This window comes from Poecilia latipinna, unplaced genomic scaffold (assembly GCF_001443285.1).
Source record: "Poecilia latipinna isolate Pla-1442-1.1 unplaced genomic scaffold, P_latipinna-1.0 Scaffold1382, whole genome shotgun sequence".
NCBI lineage: Eukaryota > Metazoa > Chordata > Actinopteri > Cyprinodontiformes > Poeciliidae > Poecilia > Poecilia latipinna.
The window spans coordinates 142,840-157,594 of record NW_015113998.1 but is presented as its reverse complement, the minus strand read 5'-3'; the positions used below and the strand labels follow the sequence as shown (position 1 = coordinate 157,594).

The 14,755-nt window shown below is 37.8% G+C and overlaps 2 protein-coding genes across 3 annotated transcripts in view; one reads left to right on the top strand and one right to left on the bottom strand.

The window, feature by feature from the left end:
* LOC106962183 (macrophage mannose receptor 1-like) overlaps positions 1-4,388 on the bottom strand; it is a 9,460-nt gene extending 5,072 nt beyond the window's left edge. The window contains exons 1-3 of the mRNA XM_015056420.1: positions 4,002-4,388; positions 3,454-3,813; positions 1,175-1,513 (exon numbers count right to left, since the gene is read on the bottom strand). Of these exons, the coding sequence (XP_014911906.1) occupies positions 1,175-1,513; positions 3,454-3,813; positions 4,002-4,062 (760 nt within the window). The 5' untranslated portion in view covers positions 4,063-4,388. The remainder of the gene's footprint in view (positions 1-1,174; positions 1,514-3,453; positions 3,814-4,001) is intronic.
* A 598-nt stretch (positions 4,389-4,986) lies between these two features.
* On the top strand, positions 4,987-13,547 carry LOC106962184 (retinoic acid receptor RXR-beta-A-like). Of its 2 annotated transcripts, XM_015056421.1 has the most exons (12): positions 4,987-5,151; positions 6,496-6,689; positions 7,735-7,888; positions 8,029-8,208; positions 8,489-8,542; positions 10,916-11,076; positions 11,228-11,357; positions 11,811-11,937; positions 12,274-12,315; positions 12,406-12,497; positions 12,768-12,873; positions 12,962-13,547. In XM_015056421.1, exons 2-12 carry the CDS (start codon positions 6,549-6,551, stop codon positions 13,107-13,109), a joined length of 1,335 nt encoding a protein of 444 aa, XP_014911907.1. In that variant the 5' UTR covers positions 4,987-5,151; positions 6,496-6,548; the 3' UTR covers positions 13,110-13,547. The 2 variants fall into 2 exon arrangements, with proteins under 2 accessions (XP_014911907.1, XP_014911908.1); XM_015056422.1 differs by lacking the exon at positions 8,489-8,542 and having other exon boundaries at positions 4,988-5,151.
* The last annotated feature ends 1,208 nt before the right edge of the window (positions 13,548-14,755 follow it).

Here is a 14,755-nt window from a genome sequence, read left to right as displayed (position 1 = left end):
GGCATTTCCGTGCTTGTTTTGTTGAGCTCAGTAGGTGTGGGATGTGAAACAACCTCTGTGGTGTTAAATAGATTTGGTCCAGTGCCAGTTGTTGCTGTTGGGGTAGTAACATTTTGAGACGGTTGTGTTGTTGACATTGTGGGCATTTCTGTGCTTGTATTGTTAAACTCAGTGATGGTGGGGTGTGAAACAACCTCGGTGGTGTTAGATGAAATCAGTTCAGTGATTGTTGATAATCCTTCAGTTACATTGTTTTGCTGCAGTGGTGTTGTTGTCATAGTTGACATTTCAGTACTTGCATTGTTGAGCTCAGGGGTTATGGGATGTGTACCAACCTCTGTGGTGTAAAAAGTAGTTGGTCCAGTGACAGTTCTTGGTGCTGGGTTGGTAGCATTTTCAGGCATTTCTGGCGATGTCATTGTTGCCATTTCTTTATTTGTGCTGGTAAGTTCAGTGATCGGGGGATGTGAAACAAACTCTGTTGCCGTAGATGTAGTCGGTCTAGTGCCAGTTGTTGGTGCTGGCATGGTGTTATTTTGGTGCAGAGGTGTTGGTGTCACTGTTGGGATTTCTGTACTTGTGTTGTCAAGTTCAGTGATCGTGGGATGTGAAACAACCTCTGTGTGGGTAGATGTAGTCAGTCCAGTAACAGTTGACGGTGCAGGGGCGGTAATATTTTGGAGTGGTTGTATTGGTGCCATTGTTGGTATTTTTGTATTTGTGTTATTGGATTCCGTGGTGATGGGATGTGAAATAACCTCTGTCATGTTAGATGTAGTAGTAGTTGATGGTACTGCGGTGGTAACATTTTGAGATGGAGGTGTTGTCATTGTATGTGTTGTATACGCAGTCAGTCCAGATATAGTTGATGGTTCTGTAGTGGTAGCGTTAGTAATCTGCTGTTCAGTGGAAACCAAAGTGGAATTAAAAATTGTTGCACCTGCGTGAAGTGGAGGAGTTTCCATATTAGTTGATGCAGGGTATGTAGTTATGCTCTGTGTAGTTTGTAAGCTGGTGGTTGTTGGATTTGTTGCTGTAAAGGTATGAATAGATAGATGAATCATGCAGCTTTGTTCTGTTTTGAGGAAGATTTAAAATTTGCTCATTCAAACTTTAACAGAATTTGAGTGACAACTTTGCTCAAATAATACAAAAAAGAGAGAAAACAACATACCTGTCCCACAAATGACTCTGTGTCTGTTATTGCAGTTCCGAGTGGACCACTTTCCATTGTTTCCTAAGTCAGCTGTTACACAGTTGCCATTGCTACCATAGTTGGGTTCATTGGCATCCCAAAAGCGGAATGATGAGTTACTGGCACCCGACCATGTCCACGGATCTTTGAAAAGGCCAATCCACAACCTTTCAGAAGTGGATATGTTGCGGACAGCTTTATTTTCCTCTGCTGAGTGTATTGTAACCAGATCAGATGAAAGGTTCCAGCAATGACTGCGAGCATCCCTCCACGATTTCTTAACCTCAACAAAGATGTAAGTGCTGACATCCCCAATACCTGGAAAAAAAAAGAAGACATTGATGCTTTGAATGTGTTATTCTCATCACTCATTTCCAAGTGCACCAAGTGATAACTGGGAACATCATTGTAAAGTTTTATTATTATTTATTATTCCAATATTTTAACTTAAAAAAAAGTACAATTTATATATAGGAACAAATTATTATATGCAAAGCATTTGATAATTATACATTACAGCTAAAGAGAGCCCAAAATGTAGTTTTTCCAGACACTTTAATGTGACAGAAGACCAATAAAAAATGCTTAGTGCAGTAAGATTATGTTATGGCCCATACAATCAAAGGAAAAACTTTTTACTTGACATCTGTCGAGAATTGTCTGACAACAGCAGACGGCGATTGATGTCTTGCAGAAGGAGGTTGGGTGTGAAAAGGTAATTTCTGAAGAAATCAGAAGTATTCATTCACAGAAAATGTGATAAAAAATTGAATGTGAAAGGACAAAGTGTGGTAAAGGATTGTGTGCAAGCAACTGGAATATTGTCAGCCTTAAGTGTATTGTGAAGTAGTCCTCATTCAAGAGTTTGAAGGGGATTTGGCGTGGACTAAAGCTGGAGTTAATGTTTACAGACATGTCCAGGACAAGGACTTCAATTGTCATTAGTTATGTTTAGGCACTCCTGAACTCTAGACTTTTAGAATGGTCTTATCTGAACTAAGGAAAAAAAAAGGATGCAGCTATTACTCCATTGTTCAAAGTCCTCTTTTCAGGTGACTAATATCTTTCTTCTTATTTGAAAAATTAAAGCCAAGAATCTAAAAGAAATATGAAGAGGTCCACAATTCAAGTTGCTAGAAGTCCAGTGTAAAGTCTACACTCAGTCATGATTTGGGTAACTGTGTCATCTACTATTGTTGATCTTGTGCTGACTTGATAATGACTTTATCAAGTCCAAAATCATTGCAACCATTGATTAGGAATTATTTGAGCTTGCTTCCCTCTGCTGAAAAAACTATGGAAATACAGATTTCATTTACTAGCAAAACATTGGTACACGCTGCCAAAACTTGCTTTAATGACCAAGGATTACTTGACTCACCTGAATTGAATCCCATAGAGAATCAAAGGAGTATTGTCAAGAAGAAGAAGCGAGACACCAGACCCAAGAATGCAGATGAGCGGCTATTATAAGACCTGGATTTCTTTAAACTTCCAGCAGTGCCGCAGGCTAATTGTCTCCATGTCACATCACAGTGATGAAGTAATTCATGCTAAAGGAACCCTGAACAGGTACTCAGTGAAAATACTGTGCAGTATCTCAACATACTTTTATGTTATATTCAAATTGTCTGAGAAACTCTTTTTTTTTTCTTTCTTTTTTTACCAACTGTAATCCATAGACATCAATATCAACAAATAAGTGCTGAAATATATCACTCTGTGCAAAATGAATCTAATGAATATATGAGGCCATGTCCACTGGGAGACAATTTTAGGTGCAGCTGCAAGCATTTCTTTTTTATCATTTAGGCTGTGTGTCCACACCGATGCAGCAACTTATGAGACTGGAAATGATCATTTTTGAAACTAAGTTCCAGAATGGATAAATTTTCAAAATGTCAGTTCTATGTTTCCATGTGGCAATATGAGACACTTTGTTTGTTTGTTGATTCATTTGTTTCATTTCTTTATCTATCCCACATGTGCCTGTCTCTCAAAATAACAGACTTGGTGCCATTTGGTGTGTTTTTTATTGTCTTTGTATGGCAGTGTTTTAGCGCCACCAGCATATCAGTGTCAGTAGAGATGCATTCTGTCATGTGGAGACAAATGTTTTTTTCCCAAAACATTTACAAAAATTCACCATGCTCATCTCCATGTGTTCAGGGTCTGAATTTCATTTTAAAAAAAATCAATTAACGGATTTAAAATTACTGATATTATCATTATTTGAGATAGACTTTACTATCACCTACCTTGGCAAACAAAGCTCTCTGGAGTTTGACAGTCATTTTCAAGCCACTTTCCATTTTGATTCATTACTGCACATGCTTCTTGTTCGTTATCCTGTGGTTCTCCAGTATCCCAGTTTAAAAAGCTTGTTCCTCGATCAGACCCAGTCCAGTGCCAAATCCAAAGGTCTCCAACCTCCAGTCCTATCCAAATGTTACGACCAGATGGCAAAACTAAACTGAGCATGATATTAACTTCTGCTAAATTGTAAACAGTGGCTACATCAATATTCATGTTTCTACAGTAACTCCTTGCATCGTCATACTTCATCTTCTCAGTGGTTAGCTGAAAGCCTGAAGATTCCAGCGGAGACATGGAAATCACTGTGAAGAGTTAAACAATAACTTTTAAACCGAGTAACAATCACAACAACTGTATAATTTGTACATTTGCATTGTTGTTATTAAAAATAAGCTTTTCATCAATATGACTACTTCTTCAATATTAATGTCTTAAATAACCACATATTCTCTACCAGGAAAGCAACAAACAAAACCCGTTTTGTACTTACCTGAGGTAATAATTAAAAACATAGTTGAAGTCCTTCTAGTTATTAGCCATATTTCAGTCATGATGAAGGTTCACTTGGGTTAAAAAAGATCAAGTAAACAATGTCGGAATATAACCATTTGCTGCTCCTATCAAAGGGTTCTGGCATGCAGCTTTGAGCAGCAAAGTGTCGATAGTAAGAATGCCACCTGGTGTGTAAGAAGATACTTTCCCAGGAACTACTTGAAGCAAAAGCAGTTTGTCAAGTTTCATTATCTTATACATACAGTGGTATGTGGTTTGTTGAGATGAAACAACGCCTTCTTCTGGCATTAGCTGCATACTTATTATAAACTAAAATGAACACATTAACAGATAAGAAAAAACAGAAAATATTTTAAAGGAACATGTCACATTTGGGACTATTTTGTAATTACAAGCTTCTGTTTACATTTTTAAAAAGTAAAGTATGTTTTAACATGAAATTGCATGGAAATTTGAACCCCAAATTAGATACTTTGGACGTGGAAGACTTCTGTAAACAAAATAAGTGGTGTAAAAACACATTGTGCAATATATCCATTCTCTCAAGGAGGGGAAAAGAAAAGACATTCCAGCTACTATGAAGGTGTGGCCGTTATAAAACGTTGCTTAGATTGACTACAGACTGAACAGTGAGCCATAAACAGAATAACTAAAAGCAACACATTGTTTCTATTTGAACTGCTTTTTAATAATCCACCATACCAAAACCACAGCACTCAAATACTTACTTTTATCCGGCAATGAAACTTTTATCTCAGTCTGGTGCTGTACCATTTAAATACCACTTGATGTTAACTGTTACTGGAAAACTATTTACTCAATAGCGCAATGAAATATGTAAAAGGGAATTTGCATTTTGTTTCAACGCATTATTAAATAAATAATAAATAATGAAGCGTTGATAAAGAAGTTAAACATCATAGGTGTCATATGACAGCGCTGTTATGGGTGGTCCCATGAGACATTTTGGCTCTGGTGGATGATGGCTCAGAGCCAACATGGCCTGTAAACAACAACAGCAGCGTCAAAGTAAAGTTAACTGAATCTGATTGTCGGCGTGTAGTCTAGTTTAAATTAGAAGATATAACGCGTGGTGGTTTTTCAACAATGCTTCGAAAGTGCATATGGTATGTAACTCCAAACACAAAACTATCATAGACTAGACTTGCCACCACACTTTCTTGGAGCTGTACGTGCTCTTGGCTAACTCTCTTAGCCGCGTTAGCCAAGTTAGCATGCTAACTTGCTAGTCTTATCTACCTAAAGATAATTCCTCGAGTTGGGTTTATTTGGGTTCGTAGTGTGGGGTAAAGCGAAGTGTTGTTTGTATTTGAATTGAGGTGTTTTAACTTTGTCTAATTGCTTTCTGAAAATATTAAAAGCTAACTTTCTGACGTCGGTAAGCAAAGCTAATGCTAGCTAAAGATGTCTGGTTGCGAAGCTTGTTAAGAGTTAAGGTTTTGCAGTCAAATATCCCTTAATAAAATCAACGAAGATTGTACATTTGTTGGCTTATAAAGTATACAATCTTAATGTTTGGGGAAAAAATGCACTGGAGCTTATTTTTTACTTACTAGTTTTGTGACGTATTTCATTGGGCAGCGGTAATGCGCTTGTATAGCATTTAGCAAATGTGAAATTCTGTTGATAAATAAAGCGAACTAACACTGTGTTGGTTAAATACATCTTTTTAGCACACGTGCTTAAAGATTCAATGCCCCATCCTTCATTATTAGTCATCATACCATATAACATGTTTTGATTTAGCTGTAGTTTTAGGACTTATGGATACGCGACATCTCTTAATGCATTGATCTATTACTGTACTACTTGTGCGGTAAAATAATGCTGCACGTCAAAACAAGCGATGGCATTTGTAAGGACAATAAAGTAACTATTTTAAGTGCTAAGATCATGTATGAATATTGAGAATTAAGGCATTTGTAGCATTTCAAAAGCTGATACTCCGTGGTAATTTACACGATAAACTTTGAAAATGTCTTATCCAAAATCTAAAAAAAAACAAAAAAAAACGCGGTTGTAATAATTTACCGAAATTTTGGTATCGTTAATTTACATATGCAAAAAAAATCACTTTTGTTTCTAATATATTTTTATCATTAAAATAACAACAGTTATTAGGTCTATACACATAAAAAAATAATAATTCAGCTCCTTTTTTGAATAGTAAGTGAAACACGTTTTCGAGAGGAAGGCACAACCAGTAGTATGAATACAAATCAAACAATTACATCAAAAACAGCACTTGCAGTGACTTTAATCTATGTATTGTTTATACCTATGCTTGGTGTTTTGAAATCATTGTACTCTCTCTGTTGTTTTCCATCAGTTTGCAGCATCATTCATTTAAAACAAATACACAAACAAACTAAAACAACCATAAATGTTTTAGATAACCTCTACCAGTTGACTCTTGCTTTGCTAACTTCATCTTCTTGTGTCAACCTCAGATTGACATCCTGAAGACGGAACATCATTCTCTTCAGCGGGTAGCTTGCGAGCCATGTCCGCACCTCAACCTAACAGCTCAGCCTCCAACAGCCCAACCAACTTCATAGGTTCTCCTTTTTCAGTGATAAGTCCTTCTCTCAGCTCTCCGGTGGTATCTCCCTCTCTGGGATTTGGACCCATCAGCAGCAGTCAGGTATCTGTTAGGTAGCTGTATGAGTAATTGTACTCATCTATTTGGGTCTGAAAATGATTGTATTGCAAGAAGTCTCGCAGTTGTTTTAGAGCGCCTCGGATGAGCTTTACCGTTTCTTAAAACCTTGTGTTGCCTTTTCACCACCATTTCCATTTTTCACTCGTACACAAAAACAATTTTGCTGTCATTCGACTTAACCAACGTACATCAGTTTATTTCTCTTGGTGGTTAAGCATTTTTGTTGAATTGTCAAAATAGACTATCACAATCTCGTGAAACCAAATTTAGAAATTTAGAGGAAGAAACTATTGCAAAATATGTAGAAAATGGCATAAAATGTTCTATTTTAAATAGCTCCTTACAGCATCCAAAAGAGTAGGGAGCAAATTAGGATGCATTGATCCACCTTTATTACTTCTGATGCAGATACACGAGGTTTAGTATCGGCCAATACAGATATGACACAGAAAAACATAGCTGAATTGACTTGAAATGTTTTTGTTTTAAAGCACAAACATATTTATAATTCAAATTCAAAATTGGACATAGATATATTCAATTATTTGATAATTTATTTGACAACTCTGCACCATCACAGCACACTTAATTACACAAGTAACTTCACAAGCTTGGTAAAACATGTAAAAACAGCACAACTTAATTTTGTTCAGTCAGCGCAATTAGGAGTACAACAGTCAATGTAAAATAGATAATAAAGAAACTGAAATGGACACAAACAATAAGGTTAAGTACCTTGGCTAAACATGTAAAAAAAAATAAAGTGCATTGAACCATCAGATGGTTCAGAAAGTGCAATTAGGAATTCTAAATATAATGTTAAATAAGCATTAGAATTAGACAGTATAGATCTGCTCTTATGGATTGAGAACATTGCCATTGATTGCCGACCTAGAATTTTTGTCAACATTCAGGCCCATTAATGAGTACAAGTGTTTCTTCAGAGTGTGATGCATTGTTGGAATGTTTTTTTTTTCTTTTATTACTTTAACTTGGCTTTTAACCAATAGAATTATTGTACGTCTAGATTTCGTCGTCAGCACCAATATCAGGGATGCATTCAGTCAGCAGCTCAGAAGATATTAAGCCTCCATTTGGCCTGAGGCCCATGCAAGCTCACAGCCCGGGAATAATGATGTCTCAGAAACGACTGTGTGTGATCTGTGGCGACCGCTCTTCTGGTGAGTGGACTGTTGAAAGGCAGCACTAGTTTTCTGTTTATTACTGATTAAAATGATCCAAAATGTTCCTAAATCTCTTGCCTTTCCTCCCTCGTTTTGTTTGATCGTCTTAAGTTTCCACTCACCTGTTTAATCTTCAGGCAAACACTACGGCGTGTACAGCTGTGAGGGGTGCAAAGGTTTCTTTAAACGAACTGTGCGCAAAGACCTGAGCTACACCTGCAGGGATAACAAGGAGTGCCTGGTGGACAAACGCCAGCGCAACCGCTGCCAGTACTGCCGCTACCAGAAGTGCCTGGCCATGGGTATGAAGAGAGAAGGTACGCAAGGAGAAGTGTCAAATATAACATCCACTAGTTGTTGTTGTTGTTGTTTTTTTGTTTTTTTTTGTAGTGTGATGAACTATGGCTGTTGTTAAGAGTTATTCAAATAGTCAAAGTAGTTTTGGATTGGCATCTTACTTTTAGAGAGAGTGGATGTTGGCTTGGACAGAGATAGATTTATTGGACCTGGGGTAAAAAACAACAAACAAAAAACTAACGCCTCTTTGTCTCTTCCCTCCACTTTCTCCAATTCTACCCTTTCCCCGTCTGTCAATAGCGGTAAATCCTATAAAGTGGAAAAACAAGGATGGAAAAGATGAGGGATGGATGAGTATGTTGTCTAAATTTCAGAGATTCTGTATCTTAAATCTACCTCAACATTTATCACAGAAGAAAAATGCTAAGCAGTGATAGGCTCATGTGTGACTTTGTGCTATAGTGTGGAAACGAGAGACAGCTAGTGCACTTGGCTGCCTAGTGATGAAGGACCGCTCTGTTAGGCAGCTTACAGCCGTGTGCTCGTTTTGTGAAAATGAATGAAAATCCCATCTGTGTTGACAAAGTAAAGAATATGGTTGTTCATATTGTTGGTATGCTACTAGAATCCCAAAGCATGTCTTTTAAGCCTTGCATGCATGTACAAGCCCATCTTAATTAGATAATTAGATTGCATATTTAGGCACAAAGGATTCTGTTCGCTCTGATCAGTGACACTTGATTACCTTCAAGTGTCACTTTTTATTACTTCTCATCCTCGCAGTAATATCGAGATGATTTCTCACAGGATCTGAGTGAAGAGAAGCCTGAATGTTAGCACTTTTGGCAACTAATGAAAAGTCCTGTTATTAATCACTCTTCTTTTGATTTGTCATTATAATTGTCTGTCTTGAGGTTTCCAACAAACAAAATGTAGCTATATAAGGCGACATTTACACAGGAAATTGAAGCAGAAATTTATAGCATCTAATGAAATATTGTGCACTCAAAATGGTAGAGAAAATTATTCCTACTGATTTCATTAATGACTAATTTAGCATGTTAATTACACTAAAATATAGCTGTGACATTTCTGAATCTAAATAGAAAATTTCCCCAAGAACTTTAGGCACATTGTAGTTGAACGTCTGTATCTCCCTTCCGCATCAGGCTTAAATTTATCAATCATTCTGTGATTTCTTTTGAGTAATCGAATATTAAACTAAAGTCACTCCCTGTAGATAACTTCACAATTAGACAAGAGCCTCTTATTGTTGGAAAACAACTGGCCTTGAAAATCCTGTTTCATTTGGTAATAAATTATTTCGCTGTCATCTTCTGATTATGGGAAAGATACAAGCTGTTCTCTGTGGGTGGATTATAACTACTCCACACCCACAAGATTGTCTTCATTTTAGGTCTACATATTTTTGCTGACCTAATTAAGTGTCTGGCATCACTGTCGCACTGCATGACTCGGCATGAGCCAAAGCCTTTTTCTTTCATGACTAACAAGAATTTGTGGCGTGTCTGTGGAGAACTTTTGTTCTGTTCTGATTAGGTTCCTGCTTCTGGTGTTATTACTAGTGAATTATATCGGGCAGAACACCGGGCACAAAGAAATGTCGAGGGCGTTTGGGTTCTGACCGACCACCCCGGTGCTGAATCCATCCATCTGTCCCTGTCCCTAAAATCCATTTTATTCTGTTCCGGGTTGCAGTTTGTCCCAGCTGTCAACAGGCAAGCGGCAGGTTACACTGCGACAAATCAGCAGTGGATCTTGCAGCGTAATTACATTTATTTTATATTCTTGGGAAATATCTTACTAACTTTGGTGAATTCATGGAGTGTGGCTTGCAGCTGTGAGCTGTTTGATAATTGGATACGTTTTGTAACTATGCCTCCCCCTAGTGGCAGACTTTGATGTAGAAATGCAGGAAACTCCAAAGGGCTCACTGTTAACGTTGAGGTTGCAAACTGATCTTTTTTTTTTTATTATTGTGAAAAAGCTCGGTTGCTGTATGCTGTTGATCAAAAGGAAGAGGGAGGGGAAGAGGAGACAAACATTAAATATTAATGCAGATAATCACAAAATTTCTGCAGGGTTTTACATTGAATTACCTCAATTTTAGGCTTTCAAAGGGGTTAAGTTGTCCAGATTTTGTAAGCCAAATTATTTTAAGTTTATAGTTCATCTTGAGACTTGTTTACATTTAGCCGTTTTTTGCAAACTCACAACAGAATAGTTCTCAAAACTGTTTTGGTGTTCGTTTACAGAGTTGAAATCAAAATGTTCTTGTTAGCCTTTTCCACTGCATTCTCTGTTATGGCAGAGTGTGACTTGAACAGGAACAGATTTAAAAATTAGAGGTTTTAGTAGTTGGCTAAACTTTGTCATCATTTCATGTTAAAAAGGCATTGAAATTAGATAAGCTGTGTAAAAGCAACTAACTCACATCCCAGATATATGTGAGAATGTGAAATTAAAAAAAGTTGTAATAGCCTAACGTAAAGTTTCAAAGTTAATATTAAGCCTTGTTATTATTTAATTTGAAAGAAAAAAAAATGTATTTTAGAAAAGAATAACTTCTAAAATTATAAAACCATTCAGTTAAAGCAGAATGCAAATATGAGCTTTCATGTTGGATTGAAAGCCAATGAATCCAAAAGTCCATTAAATCTCCCTGTGTACATTCTGGAAGTGTTTCTTTGTGTTTGTCTGCTGCAGCGGTTCAGGAGGAGCGTCAGAGGAACAGAGAGCGCGAGGGAGAGCTGGAGTTCAGCTCCGGAGTGAACGACGAGATGCCTGTGGAGAAGATCTTGGAGGCGGAGATGGCCGTGGATATGCGGGTGGACCTTCACTCCGATAGAGGGTCTGCAGGAAACTCTGTGAGTTGTTGGAACACTGCAATCAATCCATTTTAGTGATTTTTTTTTCTTTTTTTCCCCTTCAATCCCCCGTATTTTTCTTAAAGATAAAACAAAATCGGCTTTATTTGTTTTGCAAGTAACCAGGAAGTAATTGTGATGTGTTTTGCAGCCCCATGATGCCGTTTCCAACATCTGCCAGACTGCTGACAAGCAGCTGTTTGCTTTGGTGGAGTGGGCAAAGAGAATCCCTCATTTCTCAGAGCTGCCCCTTGATGATCAGGTCATCCTCCTGCGTGCAGGTACGAATATCGACTACCAGCTTCAAATTAAAGTTAGCACATTCAGATTCTGTTTGGAGAAAAGGTTAATTGCTGCTATAGAGAAACAAAGTAGCTCTGTGGCATGCCAGGGTCAGTTAAAGTATTGACTCATGCTGTGTGAGAGATTAATTCAAGAAATGTGGGAGGGGGGGTGGGAATACTAAATATGTGAGGAGCAGTGTAAATATCTTGAATAGTCAGGGATTGGTACAATGCTTTTATAAAATTCTTTGTGGCAAATGTATGCAGTGTTCAACTCATTGTAAACCGAAAGCTTAAATGAAACAGCAAAAGACAGAGTGGTTTCAACCTTAGACTGGATGGAATCACTATAACCCAGCAGTTTTCATTCAGGCATGTGTTACCTCTGAATAGAGTTGTACATAAATAAACAGGAGAATAATTATCTGCACTGCTGCTTGTGTTTGTCAGGCTGGAATGAGCTCCTGATAGCCTCGTTCTCCCATCGCTCCATCCCTCTGAAGGATGGCGCTCTGCTGGCGTCCGAGCTGCAGCGTGACAGCGCACACATGGCCGGAGTTGGTGCTATTTTTGATAGGTACGTTTACATGGACAAGACGTTTCCAGAATGCTTAAAAAATAAATGACAGCTACCATAATTAGCTGTCATGTGACTAAACTCATAGGGATTCACTATTATAGGTTGACGCATGTCTGTCTTTTTAAAATATTGTCCTCAAGCAGTCTTCCACAGTCTCTGTGTAAATTACTTGTTGAAACATATTGACTGTTGATGTTGCAACAGAAACATGTTGTGTGTGTGCTGATGTAGTTCCACGTGCTGAAATGTTTTAGCCAGACAGTTTGTTTAATGTTTTACTTGTGTTTTTTTTTGTTGTTGTTGTTTTTTTTCTAATGGATCAAAATTTTCCAGGGAGAGTGTGCAGAGTGCAGAAGTTGGTGCCATATTTGACAGGTACTTGTACAGTTCTTCAGTGTTGTTACTTTTGAGTTCATAATTTGAGTGTACGTGTTTAATAATTTTACACACTTTCTCATACTGCAGGGTTCTCACTGAGCTCGTTAACAAAATGAGAGATATGCAAATGGACAAAACAGAGCTGGGCTGTCTCCGGGCTATTGTCCTGTTTAACCCAGGTAATTTGAGAATGCATGAGCATAAGAATGGTTTATATAGATGCACTAATTGAAGCGATGCAGTCGTTTTACGATCAAGTCTTTTTAAAGGTTTCTGCTGCTGGTAGTAATTTCAGAGATCTTCGTAAAAAATGTATCGATATCGATCAAGTTGAAAATGACCAGATTCTAGTCATAAGCAGATATTTGTGCTACGCAAATAGATTTTTTTTCTCTTCATAGCTGAAATGCATCATGTAATTATTGTGCTTATTAATGTTGTTCCGCTAGATGCTAAAGGGCTCTCCAGCACAAGTGAGGTGGAGCTCCTTAGAGAAAAAGTCTATGCATCACTGGAAGCTTACTGCAAGCATAAGTATCCAGAGCAGCAGGGAAGGTACAGACATGTGCTGTGAAGTGTTGACTGGTGCATTATTTATGTTTCTGAGGGGAAAAGAAACGAATGAACCGATTTCTCCCTGCAGGTTTGCGAAGCTCCTCCTTCGACTTCCAGCGCTGAGATCCATTGGCTTGAAGTGCTTGGAGCATCTTTTTTTCTTCAAACTGATCGGGGACACGCCTATCGACACCTTCCTTATGGAAATGCTTGAAGCTCCCCATCAGTTGTCTTAGACAGGAGCCGCGTACTGTGCATTTTAGAAAGCTGGAGTCTGGGGAGGCGGGCGTGGGACTGGAGTGGCACTTTAAGTTCTTTTTAAGATTTGTCAGTTTGTCTCACTGCTGTCTGCGTTACACCTTAGTGCAGCACAGATTTGCTCTTTAGACCAAACCCAAGGCTTGGCATGACCTTCAAGCTGGTGCTATGTGTTGTCATAACGTCATGAGTTAAAAAAACAAAAAAAAAAAAAAAACTATGGTAAACACATGAATATTTTTAAGAAAAATATTTACATATTTCTCTCAGAGTGGCTATAATTTGGGTACTCATTTTTATAAGACTTTTTAAACACCTAAACTCATCTCTAATGCCTTTCTTTTTAATTCAAGAAGGATGCATCCTGAATAACGCTTTGTGAAACTTTTTTTTTTTTTAATTTAAATCAAATCTAATAATGCATCATGGTGTCCAGAAGCTCCGAATTGACAGAATCTGAACCCTGAGATTGACACCAGATTGAAATGATCCCGGATTTAAGTCTGCGTCTCGTATATACATTGCTAAGTGTTTACATATTTTCCCTTTTAAAGCACAAGTGTCAAACTCCAGTCCTGGAGGGCCCGCTACCCTGCAACGTTTAGATGTGCCTCTGCTGCACCACACCTGAATAGAATAATTAGGTCATTAGCAAGGCTCTGGAGCACTTATCTTCAAAGAAGGAGGTAATTAAGCCATTTCGTTCCAGTGTGTTGTACCTGTGGCACATCTAAAAATCTGCAGGGCAGCGGCTCTTGAGGACTGGAGTTTGACACCCCTGCTTTAAAGCAATTCAGATCTATTCCCTATTGTATTTTATGACAGGAATAAACTGCACATTTGGGATTTGTGCTACTTTTAAAACAAACTTTAAACAAACCGCCCTGGCCTTCCCGGCATTCGGGGTTGGTTCATTTGCTTGTTGTTGTGGTGCTATTTCAGAGATGATTTGGACATTACTGGTGAAGTTGCACACCAAACCATAAACCTAAGAAAATATGCAAAACTAGAAATTCCTTTTGTTGATCTTTGTTTTTAAAATGTAGCAACATAAAATACCTGCATCAGCCTGTCAGTTATTCAATGTTTTTGAAGAGATACAAATGTCCAGTGGAAAGGGAATACTCTGTGATGTAATTTATCTATACAATTATGAGGTACTGTGCTAAACAAAAGGGTCAGGGAAAATGCACATAAAAAAAATTAGAATAATTGCTAAATTCAAAGTATAATGTTATTATGCACCCTTGTTTTTAGGTGGAATAAAGCAAAATGTGTTTTGGGTTGCACTGGATTTGCTGAGACTGATCAGCTTTGTTTTGTGCCGTTTGTGATGCTTGGTTTTCCTCCCTCCTCCCCTTCATCTTTTTGTAGGTAGCTTACTTTTTCTTCATACAGTTTCTGCTGTTTAATAAAAAAATAAAAATAAAAAAAAAGCAAACCATAATCAAATTGAAACCCAGAAGACCTTGATGTACAGATGATGTAAACAAGACCAAATGAGGTCTGTGTGGGAAAACGCTGTACAGGAAAACACTACATGAGCAATATCAGCAGCCTGTCATCCACTTCTGCGCTCTTGAACTTTTAAGTAACTTGAAGCATGGGGTTTTGTGGACTAAAA